The sequence below is a fragment of the Westerdykella ornata genome (assembly GCF_010094085.1).
Source record: "Westerdykella ornata strain CBS 379.55 unplaced genomic scaffold EI97scaffold_24, whole genome shotgun sequence".
In the NCBI taxonomy this organism is placed as follows: Eukaryota; Fungi; Ascomycota; class Dothideomycetes; order Pleosporales; family Sporormiaceae; genus Westerdykella; species Westerdykella ornata.
Window position 1 is genome coordinate 121,173 of NW_022986874.1, and position 18,336 is coordinate 139,508.

Sequence of the window (18,336 nt, forward strand, 5' to 3'; positions counted from 1 at the left end):
CCGGTTTTGATGTTCCTTCTCTGGGCACAAAGGCTGTGCAGGGCACTAGCCACTGCAGAATCACTAGCCACATGTCCTCAGACAGTACCGGTACATACAACTTCTCCTAGTCCTCATCTCCAGTCCCAGATGGGATGTCCATAAACTGGCTTACCATCTGACAGGTTCTTAGGGTTTAGAAAATATATTTTTGTTTTTAAAATCTATGCTTAGATTGTTGTTCTAAGTTTTTGCACTTTACCTAGATATAGTCCGCCGTACTAGTGACCGTCGCTAATTTATTAGACTTGATAACTAGGCGAACACCACCACCTCCCAAAAGAGACGCTTAACGTAGCGTACTCTAGCGTAGTGAAGGAGTTAATAGAAGGCTTTAACAGAACTGAAACAAGAGTACAGGGTTGCTCACAACAACAAGGTCGCAAGATTTTCTAACTAGCTCGAGGACCTCTCGACTCGGGTCAACAACTGCCAAAGTATGTGAGAGCATCCTCAATTGCCCCGTGAAGCAGGTGCACATGTCCTGGCATTGGCATTTCGAGATGGTCTGCATCGACAGACAGACAATATGCCTCTCCAACATACCGCTCCCATCCATTGGGTCCCAGGTCTGCAGGCGTCTTGTGTGGTAGACCCCAAGCAATTGCGCCCATTCTTGCATCCTCCATGAATCCATCAAAAGCCTCCGTAGGAATATTCGATTTTCTTAGCAGCGCCATCAGCTCCGAATCACCAGAGCACCGATCAATCAAGCCTTTTCGGGCCCAGATAATGGCCGTACGCTTAGGCCTCAGTTGAATCGGTAGTGGTGACGGATGATACGCAGCGACACTGGCAAAGACTGCGCGCAGATGTTGCTGGGTACTCTCCGAAGCACTCCAGAGGCCACCCTGCGCAGCTATACTCTCGTAGACCCTCCAACCGACTTCGGCTTTGTCCTCTGCTCCGGGTGGGCGAGGGCAGCACATGTCTATAAGCAAGAGGCTGTCCACGGTGCGTCCCTCCATACCCAACTGTCGACATACCTCATATGCCAGCATGGAACCACCGGAGAATCCGCCGATAGAGAAGGGACCCTGCGGCTGGAACTTTACTAGAGCCTCCACGATGTGCTTTGCGGCGCCCGGTATGCCCACCTTGGAAGTGAGTTGGCTCGGACAGCGAAGGTATGGTGAGTCGATACCATAGACAGGTATCTTTGATTTTAACGCAGGCAGATGTATGTATGTGGCAATACTGCCGGTGCCATCAGCTATGAGGTAGAACGGTTGCTTTCCACTCGACGGACGACCCTGCAAAAGTGTAACCCTAGTACTTGGAGTTATAGACTTCTCGTCGTCTGGAGCGGAAACGATTACGAGATCTTCTGCAACTTCCATATCAGGTGTGGTTATCTTCGTCATGCTATCAGGGTCTGCTGCCGAGCTTTCATGTCTTGAGCCGTTCGAGGATTCGGGCGTACCGCTCATAACCGAAAAGTCAGATATGTCTGCGCTGGCTTCAGCGGCTGCCGCGTGTTCTTTTGGATGGGCAAATGCTTTGCGCAGCTGACCGATTGTGGAATACTCGATCACAAAGGAGGGCAGAATGTCCAGGCCGGTAATGCTGTTCACTCTGGCCGCAATTTCAATCCCCATGATGGAGTCAACTCCTACCCGTAAAGTCAGTATATGAAGTGCCACTGGTATCACATACCAGTCAAGGATTTCAGTCTTCGTTGATGACTTACCCAACTCGATCAACTGAGTTTCGTCTGTAAGCTCGGAAATATTGCTGCCTGTTCCCTTTGAGATACTCTCGAGCATCACTTGGAACGCTTCAGGCGTAGCATTGTTAGCCTTCGCACGCTCAACGGTCTCAACTTGGCTTCGTTGCGTTGGCTTCGTCATTAGAGGTTGCGAGCTGGCACGGGAAGCTTCACCATTGTCTCGCGGTATCGTCGTCAGTTGTTTTAAGGCAGTTGATGATGACATCTTGGAAGAATCTCGGTTGTCGGGTTGCGTTTTGGTATTACCCAACAGTCGATCCAAGATATCATTATTTACCTCGTGGAACCGAAGAGCAGAACATTGCATGATCAGCTTCTCAGTGTCAAAGACATACACATCGCAGTAGATTGTGCTCTTTTCTCGCTTGGACACGCGGACGTAGGTGAAGTATGACCTCCCCGGCTGGAAGTCAACTGTTTGCTCAAAGGCCCCGAAGCTATCCATCATGAGAGTGGTCTTGTCGGCGAGACGATGAGGGTTTCCATTGACCAGGAAACCAGCAAGATGCACCAGACTCTCACCCCAGTAAGGTGATGCAACAAAATGGGTGTCTTGCGGGTTCGGACGGAGGATAACCTCAGCGGCGGCTTCTTCAAAATTGCTGGATATAAACGCCTCCTTCACACATTTGAAGGCCGGGGCGTAACCAACGGTACTTGAGAACAAGGCGTACATGATGTCTGGGAGCAACCTATGCCCCTGCCCCTCTTTGACTTTATTGATCAGCTCATGCATCCTGCCTCTAACAAAGTAGGAGATCGGATCCCACTTGGCTTGAAGCTCTTGTGGATCAGTAATAGACACGATACCGCTGCCAAGCTCGTGGAGGGAACACTGTGAGGAAGCCTCCCATGAGACTTTGATATCTTCAGAAGAATCGTTGACGTGGACCGCAGTAAGAAGTTCCCCGTCGGATCCAACGAGCTGTCGCGTTAATGGTCGCTTCAGGGTCACAGATCTGAGCGCCAGTCGTATATCGGCGAGCCTCCGGCCTTTGCGGGACTGCAGGGCGTATTTCGCAGCGGCCAAGCCGGCTTCGCAGAAGACGCTTCCTGGAACAATGGGAACTCCTCGAATTCGGTGGCCACTGATCAGTGCATCGAAGCCTGGGCTAGCAATTGGGGCTCGGAGTTTCACCATCAGATCTGGTGGCGTTGATGATTCCTGTGCGACATATTGTGCACAGGTCGATATGGGTGCCCCAGAGGTGTTGACCGGGCCGACCGTTTTGAGTTTCGCTTCTCCTTCGGTATACGTGATCCAGAAGTCCTTCAATTCCCATGCGTACGATGGCAGTGTCAACAAATTCAAACCCGCGGTATACGGGCCGTGCAGCGCAATCCAGTCAACAGCAACACCATTTTTATACATGCCAGCAAGACACTTAGATATGGAAGTCCAAGCCTCAGACTTTCCGTCCAGGGTTGACAGGATCTTATCAGTGGGCGGAGAAATAGTTGCGCGTATGAAAGAGGTACAGACTGGACTAGGACCAATCTCAAGCCAGATTGGGTCGTCAAGCACATCCGTGACAGCTTTAACTGAGCCGACGAAGTCAACAGGTTGTCGGGTCTGTTGACCTAAGTACGGTGCATTGAAAGTGCCAGGTTTGTCCACGATAGATGCAAGCAGGGTCGACGAAACGGGAATCTTAGGTGCTGAATAAGTAACACCTCTTGCCAAAGAAATATAGTCGTCTAGCATCGGATCCATCTGGAACGAGTGAAATCCGTAGGGAACTGCTAATGTTTTCGAAGGGCATGTCAAAATGGTGCGTAACTCGGCGATATCATCGACGGTGCCGCTAACAACAGTGGCGTAAGGGCTATTTGCGCAAGAAATCGTACATGAAGAATGAGGCTGCGTCTCTAGAAGTTGCCTCACAGCATCTGGTGACATTCCGACGGCAAGCATCGCACAAGCACCAGATTCGCAACGCTCAGAGAGCAAACGTGCTCGATGTCCAACGAGATAGAGCATGTCGGCCAAGGAAAGAACGCCAGCAACATGGAGGGCAGCATATTCTCCTAGAGAATGACCCATAACGAGGGCTGGTGTAATGCCGCATGATTTCCAGAAGGCAGCGAGGCTAACCTCTAACGTGACAATAGCCAGCTGAATAGCCGTGGTGTCGTCCTCAGTAATTTCACTATTCTTATCGGTAATTATTGCCTCGAAAAATGGAAACCCATGCTCCTTGCAGATGGAGGCGCACAAGTCCACTGTCTTGCGAAACGGAGGACATGTTGTATATAAATCGCCACCCATGCCAGGATAATGCGATGCTTGGCCGGTGAAAACGAAGACCATAGAGGAGGGTCGCGATGGGGTTGCGCTTGACGTATCTGACTCGAGAGTCTTAATCAGCTCTTGTACCGTCGATGCAGCACAAGCAAATCGGATGGAGTGATGCATCCTCCTGGCTGTGGTTGTATAGGCGATATCTTCGATTCTGGCATCCTCGTGTGTGCGTAGCCATCCCAGGAGATTAACTTTGTTCGCGTGATATGATTTCGGCGTTCTTGCAGAGATTGCGACTACATGGGTTGGGCGAGGATCTACGGCTTCTTTCACTGGGGATAAGTAGTCCTCGAGAATGAGGGATGCGTTACCTCCCTAGTATTCTAGTATTAGCACAGACGTACGGTAATGGCAAGCCGGTAAAACTTACTGCTGCATCAAAATTATTCAGAAGAATTCTCCTTGGTTTCTGGCCGACAGATGTGAAGGGCTTCGGCTCTGAGGGAATGTCTATGCCGACTTCTGAAAGATCCGGATATCTGGGGTTTAGAGTGTGTGGCATTCCAGCTTGTGGTGGCAATATATCTTTCTGTCTCAACTGTAAGTTTGGTTCTCTCCTCCTTCAATATGCCATACCTGGAACATCATGATGCATTTTAGCAACGAGGCCATGCCTGCAGCCTATAACGGGGGGAATTAGTCTAGGAAATATTGATATCGCGTCCCTGGGCAGTGCTCACCGCCTCACTGTGGCCAACGTTGGCTTTGACGCCTCCAAGAGTCAGAGGAGTATGGGCTTGTCGTTGCTTGAAAACGTTTACGACTGCACCCATCTCTGCGGGGTCTCCGATCTGGGTCCCTGTTCCGTGCATTTCAACATATGAAATATCATCCGGCGAAACCCTAGCGGTGTGCATAATCCTGCGAAACAGGCTCTCCTGCGCGCCTGCGTCGGAAGTTGTAATTGAGGTGGAGTTGCCCGAGTGATTTCTACCAGAGCTGGCAACAACTGCTAGGATGTTATCGTTCTGAGCGACAGCATCCTCCAGGCGCTTGAGAACGACAGATCCAACGAAATCGGCTCGGCAATAACCATCTGCGTCATCACGGAAGGTTTTGCAGTTGCCCGTGTCAGATAGAACGCCGGATTTGCTGAGACTGGTCCATGAATGAGGATAACCCACAATATTGGCGGCGCCTACAACGGCCATGTCGATATCCTTGGTGAGGAGGCTCATGCATGCAAGGTGAATGGCAGAGGTAGAAGAAGCGCATGCCGAATCAAGAGAGTAGGTGGGCCCTTCCCACTTAAAGTTGAAGGCAATCCGACCAGCTCCTACAAATGCATTAGACGTTGAGGCACGTTTTGAAACAGGGTAAAATGAGGGCATCTTGAAGATGTACGGAGTGTGACAATACGTACCAAACGCGCGCTGGGCTCCCTGCAAAGTATATGCATCACATCCGAGGGTGTGATGGCTCACCATATGCCAATCGTCGTTAGATTGCCCGTAGAAGGTTGCAATGCGTTTTGGGCTGATGGCTTTCGTTTTGCCGTCAGAATATCCAGCTACTTCGAGTGCTTCATAAGCGCTCATCAGGAACTGCCGATGACCTGGATCCATCAACAGCGCCTCTCTGGGTGAGACGTGGAAGAACCGTGAATCAAAATGCCCAGGCTTGTTCATGAAGCAGCCGAACCGTGTTGTTGTTGTACAAGTGTCCTTGTGCTCGTCACAATAGAACTCCTTTAAATCAAAGCGGTCGCCGGGAATTTCTTCGCTGAGGTCCTGTTTTGACATGATGACATTCCAGAAATCCTCGACATTGTCGCTGCCTGGGCCTCTTCCGGCCATCCCTACAATGGCAACACGACCGGCACTGGGAGGATGTTCGTTTTCTAAGAGTTTGTCGGTGTGAAAGGTGACCGAACGTCCAGTGCTCTTCAGGACACTGGCGAGGTAGGCGGTATGGCTACTTGGGCCAATCACTTTGACGGATACGTGCAGCGAGGTGAGGCACGAATTAAGCTGGCCCATGACTTTTGTAATGTCCAGCGGCAAGGACAAGACCTGGAAAACCACGGCCCGCAACAGGTCACCCCAGCTAGAGTAAGTCGCTTCCGGGTCATCCATACCCCAGATCTTGAAGTTGGGAATGACTGGTGTCTTTAGCTTGTCTGAATTTCCCACAATGTAGTCTAAGTCCGCCTGGGAAACAGTCACAATGTGTTGTAGGGCATGTATGCTCAGATCATTCTTTGGGAGATCTCGGAGGGATGGACACTGGCTGAAAACAAGCTCGATAACGGAGGGTGGGCCAATAACAGTGCTCCAACGATCTCCAGTAACCCCAACCTTGGCTCTCTTGATGGGCGGAATTCCCTGTCCGGCTAGTCAGTTCTCAGTCTAGACGATGCACACCTCTTCTACTTGCCATGCTTTCCTGGAACTGCTCGAGCACTTTGCGAAGTTCATCAGGTTTAATCCCTAGGACTGCGCAGCCCCAAACTCCAGGACGGTCCTCCATGGCCCTCGATTGCACAGAGGTGAACCTGCAGAGCCTAACGAACACTCTGGCCACCTCTAACACAGCACCATACAGGGACGCTAAGTCTGTGGAGATAGCCAGTGCGGCGAGGTTTGTGAGTCCACCAGAGACTCCCAGCCGTTCGGGCTTGACACCAGTTTCGCTAACAAGCTGCGGTTCCCTCTTCACCCATCTACTGATGTTAGCAGCTATTGATCTGACTCTAGGTGTGCAACTGCCTACTGTAGCAGCATTGCCGCTCTCACGACATGCAGAAGAACCGCTCGCGCCATGCCGACCTCATCCGGGGAGTACCGATAACGATCTGCCAGGTCAAAGAGACTGGAGTAATCACCAAGGCTGTCTGTCAAGACGTCATCCATTCCCTGCGATTCTTCCTTGACTACTCGGAGCACGTCGTCGAAGAAGTCCTTGAGCCATGGTGTCGTCGCAGCCTGACGGTGAAGCTGATCGATTCCCTCAACCCACCCATCGGTCTGATCTCCAAAATAAAGAACTGTATGCATAATGTCGATTAAACCCAAGGCCGAGCTGATGGAATCGCGAAAGAATTTGACGACAGAGAGGTCAGCCTTCCTTAGGTACTGCTGAAAAAAATGTGCATATTCAGTGGAAATCTCGACATCATACACATATTCTAGCAAACCGAGAATGTATAAGCTTGTTATTCCACATCACTTGCTGCTGGAGTGAGTGTATCAACATCTGCTGCAATTGCTAAACAGGGTAGTCCTCACTCGGCAAACTCCTCCTACAGGGCTCACACTCCACAATCCTTGTCTGCCCTAGTGCTTATGCATCGGTCTGAGGGAACTCTCAGTGCTTACACTCTGGCGGATAACCTGCCAGGATGTTTACGGTAAATGTCAGTTAGGAATAGTGCTTATAGATTTACGCGAGTTGCTTTGCACGGAGCACCTCAAAAACAGGTGTAGACTTAGCACGGTTCTTTTTCCGATCAAGTTGTGGTGACTCGACAAATCAACTGTGTCTCAGTGCACTTCTATTCTATCAAGATGTCGGATTCGGAAATCAGTACCGCCCTTGCACACGTAGCAGACGTTCTCGGTTCGGCCAGCTATGTTGACAAGGAGGTGTTCATTGTAATACCCCACATTGCTCTTGCAGACACAGCATCTACAAATATAGTATGTCGATCTTGGGACTCATACCGTGGTGCATGAGAAGTATCTAATAAGAGCGTCAAACGAACAGTACATTCAGAAATTCAGAGATATATCATCGTTCAGTCTCGAGAATGAACCGGGCACACGGAAGTTTTGTGCATTGCAGCCGCGCGGACAGGGCGAGTCGCACCAGGTTTGGGCAATGGAACAGTAGGTGCAATGGAATGAACTTTCTCCCTGCGTACGCCAGGTTTATTAACGACAGGTTCTCACAGTTTCGATACTGAGTCCGCTCTTGCAAAACACCGCGCATCTCCTTTGGTTGAAAGCATGCTGTCCTGGTTGCAAGAAGCTAAGCCAAATGGTCCTAATCCGCTACCGATCCCGGTACCCCTTCAGATTCTAAAAGGCTCATTTGTACGCCCCTCAATCAAGGACGTCCAAGATCCATACATTGTCATCACGCAAATGGGAGTGCACCACGAGGAACTCCCTGTTGTCGAGGATGGATTGTTGGAGTTCAGTGCGAAGCTTGATTCGCTAGAGAATGTGCTGATGTTCACGCCTGCAAAGGCGGACAAGGCCGTCTGGGTTATCGCGGCTTATAAAACCAAGCGGGACTACGTAGAAAGTGGATTCCGCAAGGAAAGTCTTGATGGAAGACTAAAGCAGGGTATGATTAGCATGTGGGAGGAGAACATATTGAAACTCATCGTTGGGTATCTAGTTCGTAGCTGAAACTGAAACTGAAATATGCAAGGTAGATTGGACTGAAAGTTTGCTTGTAGCGCTCAGGACGGAGACTCGGCTCTCGAGATGCCGGATGTGCAGGGTGGTGAATCGCGAACACTCCAACATATTACCGGGGTTGCAGTTCTGCGGCTTATGAGCGCCCAGGCGCCACTGTAAGCACTACGTACTCAGGGCAAACTCCCACTGAAGATTCAGAAGGGTTCGCTCAAGCACCATCGCATCATCTAAGTAGCCAGTAGTGATAAAAGCCGTGTGCCCCCTCGGCACTGCTGGAAGTAAAAGCACCGTGTTCTTGCCAGGTTGAAAATATGATTCGGTATCAAGTGCTGTGTATTCTCCTCGCCTGCTTCGGTGCTACGTTTTATGGCTATGACACTAGTGGGTCGTCAGACAATGTCGAAAGGAATAGAGGAACGCTGACAGGAAAGGCATTACTGCTTCGGTTCTTGCGTATAACAGCTTCATTCAATACTTTGAGCTGAACAATGATACCATTGGCGCTATGAATTCCGCATACCAAGCTGCTGCCGCCCTTGGTGCTTTGTCTAATTTCTACCTCCCCAACAGGCTTGGCCGTAAGTACTCGTCGATAATTTCTCGTTCTGATCATGATCTCATTCGAACCAAGGGCTACGTACAATTATACTTGGATGCACCATATCCGTCATTGGAGTCACACTGCAGACTTCTGCGCAGAACTACCCCATGTTCGTTGTTGGGCGTACAATAGGCGGAATTGCTTGCGGTATCGTATTTTCCGTTTGCCCAGTATACGCCAACGAAATATCCCCGGCCTACTTTCGTGGACGGGTGGGCGCCCTTTACGCGTGAGTGTGCAATTGCCCGCAATACGATCTTCTGGCCAACTGACCCGCTAGACTGAATATTACCGCTTCCTTCCTGATTACTCAATGCGTCGGTCTCGGTCTCTACTTCATCAAGGGCAATACTTCATGGCGCTTGCTATTCGCTCTACAGTTAATCCCCGCCTTATCGTTAGCAATATTCTCGATTCGGATGCCGGAGTCACCGCGCTTTCTTGCTCTAGTAGGAAGGGATAAAGAGGCTCTGGAGATCCTCCGACAGTTGCATGGAGGAGGCAAGGAAACCGCTGAATACAACGAAAGTGACTCATACTATCAGGAGTTCCTAGAGATTCGCGCTCAAATTGAAGAGGATAGGAGTTACACAAGAAGTTGGCGCACGATCATCTCCAAAAGTTCATACCTAAGACGCTTTGCGTTGATTATTGGTTTCTTCTTTTTCCAACAGTGAGTTCTGACTTGTAGGCTCCAATCTTAACGTTCTAACCGGGCCCACCCCAGGTTCACTGGTATAATCCCTCTCGCCGCATACCAAGTGATTATCTATCAGATGCTCGGAGTTCGAGCGGTAACATCGTTGATTCTCACTGTTGTTTATGGAATCGCCACTACGTTAGGTGTCATAACTTGCGGATTTTGGCTCGATAAGGTCGGGCGAAGGCCAGCCCTAGTACGTGACCACTAGTACTCACATCTTTAACAATTCACTGCTTGAGCACTCGTGCTGACACATGAAATAGTTAGCATGCTATGCGGGTATGATACCGTCAATGGGTTTAATCGTGGGTTTCTGGATTGGGTTCGAGAAGTCCGGGAACCAAAACCTCGGTCTTGTAAAAGGGGTCCTTGTGGGCATTTACCTCGTCGCCTTCATCTTTTCAGGAGTCATGAACGCATTTGGTCCAACAGTACGCCACCAATCTACTTGAATTGGTTTATCGCTCACAACTCGCGCAGTACGCTTCCGAGATCATGCCAACCGAGATTCGTGCGGCCGGTCTGGCCGCTGGATATTTCGTCTTCAATGCCCTGGCTGTCTTGATCTCTCAAATCACACCCACAGCGATAGCGAGCATCTCTTGGCGGTATTTCCTGATCTTCTTGATCATGGATTGCATCTTCATTGTGATTGCATATCTTTTTTATCCGGAGACCAGGAATCTGGCGCTGGAACACATTGGTAAGGCTTTCGGAGATAAGGTCGCTACAGCTCAGCAGCTTAGCGGTGAGAGCATTGTGGTCTCCACATCTCTACAGCCATCCAAGCTGATTGACTGACCCACAGGCGGCGGGGGGAGGATTAGGTGCCTCGCAAAAGCTGAACAAACGCGGATGGTGTTGCTTACGGTGCTGGTTGAGGGCTGCATGACTGCAGGGCTATATGCAGATACGTTCCCATATGCATGCATGGATCGGAAGCGGCGTGGGTCCAATTTGCCGTCCCATTCGGAGCATGATTTGAGAATACATAGATAGGTATATTTGCTTCCTAAGCGTTCAGAATTTGATTCGGGGGATTTGGTTTAGTTAAGAAACGACATCAGTTGAATGCGCAGTCTTGTTAACTTACATGGCTGATGTCATGTTAGCTTGAGGGTCTTGGGAGATCTACCCTAGGGTAGATAGATGACCGGAGGATTAAGATGCGACGCTTAGGCTCCCGGTGCACGGATTGGTCTAGAGAGGACCAGATCGTTGGCTGTTCAAGGAATCGCTAGGCCGTTTTCGCCGCAATGCTCGCATTTTGAAAACATCCAGTCGCCCGATCGCCAGGTCTACCCTCGGGTACCGCCTGTTTCCAATTCCGCCGGAATGCGCGAATAAGCCTTATTTCCTGCTCAAATTTCGTCTTCAGATTCTACCTAATTACACGCTTTGGAGGCGCTTGAGTTACAAAACTTACACGCCTACGTAATCTACCCGCGTGAAAAGTAGGTAATTTGGCACCGCTTTAGCTAGTAAAACCCCCGCTCTACACCCATGCAACCCTTGCGACCCCCCTTTTTGGATCTTACGTGAAGAAAGGCGGTAGCCTACACGCAAATAGCCGGCTCGCACGGGACGCGGCTTGCTAGCCGATCGCCGACTCTACTGCTCTGCCATGAAGATGCTTAGTGTTGAATGATACCTAAAGGAAGTATAAATCCATGTTTTTGCACACTCTCCCTCCACCCACCTGTCTGGTTCTTCCACGTTCGGCGCAAATTGGAGCGAAAATCTTGACGTTGCTGGTTACCATAAGTGTTACAGAGAGTGCTTTGCAAATGCAATCTGCGTCCCAATATCCCTTCCCGCAATACGCAAACCCTGACGAAGACTGGACCAAGATATCGGATTTCGAGGAGCGCCGTCGGATACAAAGCAGGATTGCTCAACGCAAATATCGTAAGCGTCCCCTATTCAATTGGGTTTTCGAGCAGAACACTACATAGGTTTCTGAGCTCACTTTATTCTCTGACATATTCCAGGCATGAAAAAGAAGGAGGCGTCGAGTCAATCACAGGCTACAATGGACCAGAGCATTGAGACAACTGAGCTTGCAACCAATTGTCCGACCAGCCCTGTGGACATTCCCAGGCTGCCTAACATTGACACTGGAAATCAAGCCCACGGACCTCAGCAATTGTACCCATCCATAGGAGAGGTTCCCCAACAGTACAACCCCAACGTTTCTTCGCTGAATCTGGGTTTTGAGACGGCTGGGCTGGCAGGGGAGGAATTGGGCGACTTTCACCCAGACCTCACCGGAACCTGCACAGACAACAATCCCCACGGAATGCATTCCCAACTGCTTCCTACTCCTCCTACCGATGCGGCTGATATCTTGGCACGACCTCCACCTGGACCGCCACCGTCAGGGTCGTATTACTCTCACACTAGCGGCCCGAGCCCGCAGTCACCAACACACACCCCGCATTCGCACGACTATCACGGTCCCGAAAGCCACCATCAACACTTCTCACCGCGGGCGGTGAGCAAGAGCACCATGATATCGCCACGACACCCCCCATTTCCGACCATCCCTCAACAACCACCCTGTGCTTATTCACCTCCGCCAACTACCGTCTTTGGTTCCTCATACTTTTGCGCGGGGAGTCCGCGGATGCCGACGCACAGTCCCTATCAAAACCGCTCTCGTAAGCCGCACTTGCAGCACTGTCAGCCATCAAACCATGAATGGACGCCTTGGCCGGATCGATGCCGGCGGTCTAGTAATCATGAATGCGTCAGTTTTTCGTATCAGTGTATGGGCAATTACTCCAATCAACGTCCTCCATGCTCGTGCCTGCCTGGCTCGGGACCAGCATCATACCAATTACCCCAGCCTAATGGCCGTTGCCATCCACATAACCCGTATGCAGACAGGGCGCCCACATATCATCCTTGGACAGGCTTAGGCGAATCTACCCCTGCTGGGTATGGACCATGGCAGGCTGCTCGCGGAGCAGGTGCAATTGATCCTGACATGGACGCCGCACTTCCACTCTCGACCAAACGAGATTGCTGCTGTGGGAGATGTTAGGAAATGCGCTATGAAACATGATGTGGACATAGAGTGTACGGGTGGAACGGCGTTTCACGAAGATGCATGAAGCGTGTTTAGAAACATGATTAGTACATGCTGAGCTATCAAGCTATGTCGTGTACGGCCGTAGCTAGGCATTGCGAATATACAGTAGAATTTTACATACAGACAAGCTCGTACCTACCACGTTCTGCAGCACTCTCCGCCGATATGTGGGACACGACCATGTCGCCATGTTGAGCGCTGCAAGAGACCTTAGATAACGAAGGCGCCTGTGATTAGGTGATGAGCATTGGGTGTCTATTAGACTACCCTGTGGTACCACTTCCTGCTCCATCGCCTACCTGCAACGCCTAGGCCCTCACAGTCAGCGTCCTAACCCGGCCCTTCGTTAAGCCTCGCAGGGCTGCTGTTTGGGTTCCGTACTCTATGCCTGAAACATTGTAACCTTGCGGTAGGCCTAGCCTGCTGTCAAAGATGGCGTGATTACTCCGGCCTCGTCTGGTAGATAATGCTTATGAAGCCGATCTGTTTCTAGGAGTAGAAGAATGAAATTAGGGCTGACTAGACAATAATGCGAACCATTCAGCTGGAACCCGAGTACTGAGATACTTCGGGACGTATGTGGAGCCCGCATAAGCTCAGGATATTCCCCCACGCCGGCTGGCTAGACTGGCAGGGTATACACCTTGTCTGTATGCAGGAGTGGGCCCAGTGTCCCATGTGGAGCCATGTGGAGCCTTCGGGCGATAACCTAAATTCGCGCCCATACGCATGCACATAGATTCCATTCGGGTGGGTTGGATAACTGCTGAAACACTCAATTGATGCCATCAACGATGCAACTGGGTCCTCCCATGGCCCCATTCCAAAACTGACGCAAGGAGGATCACCTCGCAATGATTGATCTATACAACGCACGCAAGCAAGCCCAGTGCCACAGTGCCTATGATCAAATCTACTTTCACCTGGGGGCCAAACGAACGTACAGTGGAGTCTTCTCCCAGCCGAAATACTCGACCAGATTGTCTACCCAGTTTGCACAGCTCTCATCCAACGTCAGCTCAAAGTTCCAGAGGATCCTCGCCAGTATCAGACGCAGCTCGACATACGCCAGGTTCATGCCGATACAATTTCGCGGACCAACGGCGAAAGGCTGCGAGGCTTGTTTTTGATCGGCCTGGAACCTGGGATCATCGAGCCATCGCTCAGGGTGGAATTCATCAGCATGTAAAAAGAAGTCTGGACATCTGGTCATACTCCAGTGCCAGATGCCAACAGTTGTCTGCAGTAGCCGGAAGAACATGCTGTCAGCTTATGTGCTACATCCAAATACCAGATGAAAATGGTCTAGTCCACATACATTCTCAGGGATAAACTCGCCGGCAATCGTAGCACCGCCTGCAGGTACCTGGCGTGGCGAAACTCCAGCAAACGGGGGAAACATGCGCAACGATTCCGTAATCACAGCATTGAGATACTTGAGTTGCCCAGTTCTTGTCAAGGTTATTTCTTCTTCGGTTGTAAATGCGGAACGCACTTCTTCGACTGCCTTCGCTAAGGTGTGGGGATTTGTCGCGAGGTAATAGGTCGTGGCACTGAGAGCACTGGAGATTGTTTCTGCGCCTCCGAGTATTAAGGCAGTACAGTTGGACGTAATTTCTGCATCCGAGAGGAACTCGCCTTTCTCGTCGTCGCCAAGCATAGCAGTCATGTAGTCAGGCCGGGTAGCACCCAGAGCACGCCGTTTCGCAATTTTGGCATCGGTAAGTTGTTGATTCTCTCGTAGTCTTTTTGCAAGTCCTTTGGGAGCTACCACCAGAAAAGATTAGCTCACACAAGGCGCAGAAGGTGAATAACTTACTGATGAAGAAGAGAATAGGAAGGAACAGTCTGTTGATTCTCTTCAAACAATTCGCAAGAATGACAAACCTCGTCGTATCAAAGATGAGAGAAGCCCATGGATGATGGCCGCCACTGTCCAGAGAACCAAAAGATTCCCCAAAAGTCAGATCACCTAGTCTCCATCACATCATCAGTAACAATTCCTTCACCCATTGACTACTTTAGGACGGGTGCAACTCACCAATAATATCAAATGCTGTAAAGCTGAACCACGCCTCAATGTTGATGAGCGCTCGGCCGTCATCGCACCGTTTCCTCAATTCGGAGATAAGCTTGTCCACGTAACGCTGCAGAAATGGCTCCTGTTTCTGCATTGTCGATGCTGAGAAGCCGCGCGACAAGATTCTACGCATGCGTGAATGGTCTTCGCGCTTCGTCACACCAAGTAGATTGTCTTTGAACGCTTCATTGAAAACGGGTTCCTTTGTCATTTCCGGTTGCCCCAGTTTGCGGTGACCACCGATATCCGTCCACGCCGAGATTGACTGGAAAGCGAGCTCATCAGGGGCAATTCGCACGATAGGACCGTATTTTTTGTGCAAGTCGAGAATGATATCGTGCGACTTGCCGCTGATGATCGCGCGAGAAACGCCCCAGCGAGTCACGGCCCAGAGCTTTGGTCCAGGAAATCTGCTGAGGGGATGGAAGTAAAGCAGATAAATTGGCCTGAGCATAAGAACCCATACAAGTACCTGAAGATGGCTATGTTAATGATGCCTAAGCTCCAAATTGCAGTTGAGGACCTCTTACTGCAGCAAGAGCCAGCTGCGCTGTCGAACGGTTAGCGAGCCGCCCCACGTCGCTTTGAGATAGTAAATTTGCCATAGCAACGATGTGCCTCGAGTTTACAGTTTACGCTTGCACCAGCTGGAATTCCCAAAGGTTGGTATCTATGAGAAGTATGGGCTTGCTGTTATGTTACGAGCGGATATGATTCGTGGACAGGGGAACCCTGCAAATGTCCCGAGGCAGCGGTCTTCCCGTTACGCTTAATTTAGCGCTTACCTTAAATGCACCTCCAATACACCAAGGGTTGACTTGGCATCCGACGGGGCCCGCGGACTCCGTCCGCCCCCTACAATTTTCAAACAGGAGGACTCCGTAAGCCTGCATAACCCTCGTTAGTGCTGATCTAGTGCCGACACAGCCCTTGTCCTTCATCTATGACAAATCGCCCTACGGTCTCCCACGGGTCCCGCGGGCTCCGGACCGCTGTGGCTACGGCCTTGGGACATTCACTGGATGCCACAGAGTGGTGGTCGGACGAAATGTGGTTTCTGCTTTCGGACAAATTTCGAGGGAGAAGATTATTGGGTAACGCTCAAAATGAATTCCTCGTAGTCATTTTCTAAGCAGTGAAACTGTTCATCTGGTTGTTCCTCATTCACTCTCTCCCATCAACACACCGCGTAACACGACTCTCTCCGGCATCAACATGGAGTCTGCCTCTGCGCCTGGCGCGTCTCCGTCAACAAAGGACGAGGCTATTGCTCCGCACTCCGAACCAACCTCCAGCACCTCCGATGAAAAGATCGAGTCGTCTGTTCCAAAGGGCGAGACAGGCGAATACTTGAGCGGCTACAAAGTTGTGGTGATATTGGTATCGCTCTGCATGTGCAACTTTCTCGTAGCATTGGATACCACCATTCTTGCAACAGCCATTCCCGTCATTTCAGAACGATTCCAAGCCCTCGAGGACGTCGGGTGGTATGTCTCTGCGTACTTCCTCACCAACTGCGCTTTCCAACTGTTATACGGAAGACTCTACACACTGTATTCAGTTAAGCCCATCTACCTCGGAGCTGTCGGGATATTCGAGATCGGGTCTTTGATATGTGCGGTCGCGCCCAACAGCACTGCGTTTATCGTCGGTCGCGCTATAGCCGGTCTCGGGTCTGCAGGAGCGTTCTCGGGAGGTAAGTCCTCAACACAAAATACCGTCTCCTATACTGCTCTTTTGCTGACCGTCTACATAGCTCTCATTGCAATCGTTCACGCCTTTCAGCCGGAGAAACGCGCTGCATATTCGGGTATGATCGTGGGCATGTATGGCATCGCGTCCATTGCAGGACCGCTCATTGGGGGTGCTTTTACCTCTCACGTTAGCTGGCGGTGGTGCTTCTACATCAATCTTCCCATTGGCGGAGTTGTCATGGTCGCGGTGTTCTTCTTCCTACGAACTCCGAAACAAGTCAAGGCCTTCGACGACGACGCCTCGACAGGTCTCTGGGCCAAGATCGCAAAGTTCGACCCATTCGGCTCCATCGCTTTCCTCGCTTCCATCATTTGTCTCCTCCTGGCGCTTCAGCTAGGGGGAACAATCTACGCCTTCTCGAACGGCCGCATCGTCGCTCTCTTCGTCCTGTTCGGGGTCCTCCTCCTTGCATTCGTCGCGCTCCAATTCTGGGGAGGGAAAAATGCCACCATTCCGCTCAGCGTCTTGAAGCAACGCTCCATCCTGTTCGGCATGTTCTACATGTTCTGCGTGGGCGCTCACTTCTTTATCCTCGTCTATTTCCTTCCCATTTGGTTCCAAGGTGTTCGTGGACGATCGGCTCTACAGTCAGGCATCGACACACTGCCCATTCTTCTCTCACAAACCCTCTTCGTTGTTTTGGGCGGCATCATCGTCTCTGTCACAGGCTACTACATGCCCTTGGCGTGGATATCGGTAGCAGTGGCGTCGGTTGGAGCGGGCCTGCTGACCACCCTCGACGTCGACTCCGGCACAGGCAAGTGGATCGGCTACCAGATCATCTACGGTATCGGCGGCGGCCTTGGATATCAACAAGGTGTTAATGCTGCGCAAACGGTCCTCGGCCCGACCGAGATTGCCATCGGCACGGCGCTGATGGTTTTTGTGCAGAACCTTGGAGGCACCATCTTCTTCTCAGCAGCCAATAACGTATTCGTCACTCGACTCATCAAAAACCTCGCTCGTGTTGCCCCCGAGCTTGATCCAGGAATCATAACGAGCGCGGGAGCGACCGGCATCAAGGAGGCCGTAAAACCGGAAGAATACCCAGCTGTTCTCGTGGCCTATAATGGTGCCGTTAGGGAAACCTTCAAGATGGCGCTGATCTTCGCTTGCTTGGGTGCTATCGGTGCGGCAGGGATGGAATGGAGGAGGGGTCAGACTAAAAAGAAGCAGGATGCAGACGCTGAAATTCAGGCCGGCCCGGTTTATGAAGTCGAGACAAAGCAGGATCAGAGCGTCGCCAATTGATGTCTTTGTACACAAACTCAGGTTGCTGGAAACGCCATCCATAGGGCATTATTGGGAGGGTGGTTTCTGGGGTTTCTTATTTTCATGGGTCCCTCAGATGTATTTTAATGCGATGGATACCTTGGAGGCATGCAGCCTCTCGATTTCTTTCACGGTTAATAGAAGACCGTAGGCAGCTTCTTTGCAAACAAAATAAAGCCGCTGCAAAATAATTCTGCCCTCTTGACTACGTCAGGTACCATGTTACCGGTCAGGGAGTCAGCTATTGTTTATGGCCTGCCGTTCAATGCAAACTTGGGAAATATTAGGATAAACGTATCATATTTCCTATACAGCTTATATTCTTTGTAGGTCTACGGTCTACTGTAGTCTAAATAAAAAGAATTCTAGTTGACTGTGCCTCCGCCCCTTATTG

The 18,336-nt window shown here is 50.7% G+C and overlaps 7 protein-coding genes across 7 annotated transcripts; 5 read left to right on the forward strand and 2 right to left on the reverse strand.

Annotated features, from left to right (window-relative positions):
- Positions 1-170: 170 nt before the first annotated feature.
- EI97DRAFT_423583 (polyketide synthase) lies at positions 171-7,134 on the reverse strand. Its single transcript, XM_033797116.1, has 8 exons — positions 6,783-7,134; positions 6,447-6,732; positions 5,434-6,394; positions 4,751-5,346; positions 4,647-4,691; positions 4,441-4,599; positions 1,730-4,385; positions 171-1,651 (listed from the first exon to the last, which is right to left on the reverse strand). The coding sequence occupies exons 1-8, from the start codon at positions 7,064-7,066 to the stop codon at positions 462-464; spliced, it is 6,177 nt and encodes a 2,058-aa protein (XP_033651340.1). The 5' UTR covers positions 7,067-7,134; the 3' UTR covers positions 171-461.
- Positions 7,135-7,484: 350 nt separating this feature from the next.
- On the forward strand, positions 7,485-8,783 carry EI97DRAFT_144872 (uncharacterized protein). The gene is made up of 4 exons (XM_033793224.1): positions 7,485-7,663; positions 7,776-7,897; positions 7,963-8,592; positions 8,639-8,783. Exons 1-3 carry the CDS (start codon positions 7,577-7,579, stop codon positions 8,423-8,425), a joined length of 672 nt encoding a protein of 223 aa, XP_033651341.1. The 5' UTR covers positions 7,485-7,576; the 3' UTR covers positions 8,426-8,592; positions 8,639-8,783.
- On the forward strand, positions 8,749-10,898 carry EI97DRAFT_479912 (MFS transporter; the record flags this gene model as incomplete). Its single annotated transcript, XM_033802013.1, has 7 exons — positions 8,749-8,818; positions 8,869-9,015; positions 9,069-9,267; positions 9,319-9,711; positions 9,766-9,934; positions 10,005-10,172; positions 10,222-10,898. The coding sequence occupies 7 exons, from the start codon at positions 8,749-8,751 to the stop codon at positions 10,540-10,542; spliced, it is 1,467 nt and encodes a 488-aa protein (XP_033651342.1). The 3' UTR covers positions 10,543-10,898.
- Positions 10,899-11,238: 340 nt separating this feature from the next.
- Positions 11,239-13,032, forward strand: EI97DRAFT_145038 (uncharacterized protein). Its single transcript, XM_033793225.1, has one exon. It carries the CDS (start codon positions 11,735-11,737, stop codon positions 12,785-12,787), a length of 1,053 nt encoding a protein of 350 aa, XP_033651343.1. The 5' UTR covers positions 11,239-11,734; the 3' UTR covers positions 12,788-13,032.
- On the forward strand, positions 11,275-11,840 carry EI97DRAFT_435727 (uncharacterized protein). Its single transcript, XM_033798933.1, has one exon. The coding sequence runs from the start codon at positions 11,412-11,414 to the stop codon at positions 11,694-11,696; it is 285 nt and encodes a 94-aa protein (XP_033651344.1). The 5' UTR covers positions 11,275-11,411; the 3' UTR covers positions 11,697-11,840.
- A 237-nt stretch (positions 13,033-13,269) lies between the features above and the next one.
- Positions 13,270-15,520, reverse strand: EI97DRAFT_495755 (cytochrome P450; the record flags this gene model as incomplete). Its single annotated transcript, XM_033802450.1, has 5 exons — positions 13,270-14,075; positions 14,154-14,602; positions 14,655-14,807; positions 14,877-15,387; positions 15,446-15,520. The coding sequence occupies 5 exons, from the start codon at positions 15,518-15,520 to the stop codon at positions 13,755-13,757; spliced, it is 1,509 nt and encodes a 502-aa protein (XP_033651345.1). The 3' UTR covers positions 13,270-13,754.
- A 549-nt stretch (positions 15,521-16,069) lies between these two features.
- On the forward strand, positions 16,070-18,315 carry EI97DRAFT_435728 (major facilitator superfamily transporter). The gene is made up of 2 exons (XM_033798934.1): positions 16,070-16,611; positions 16,672-18,315. Exons 1-2 carry the CDS (start codon positions 16,131-16,133, stop codon positions 17,919-17,921), a joined length of 1,731 nt encoding a protein of 576 aa, XP_033651346.1. The 5' UTR covers positions 16,070-16,130; the 3' UTR covers positions 17,922-18,315.
- Positions 18,316-18,336: the final 21 nt, after the last annotated feature.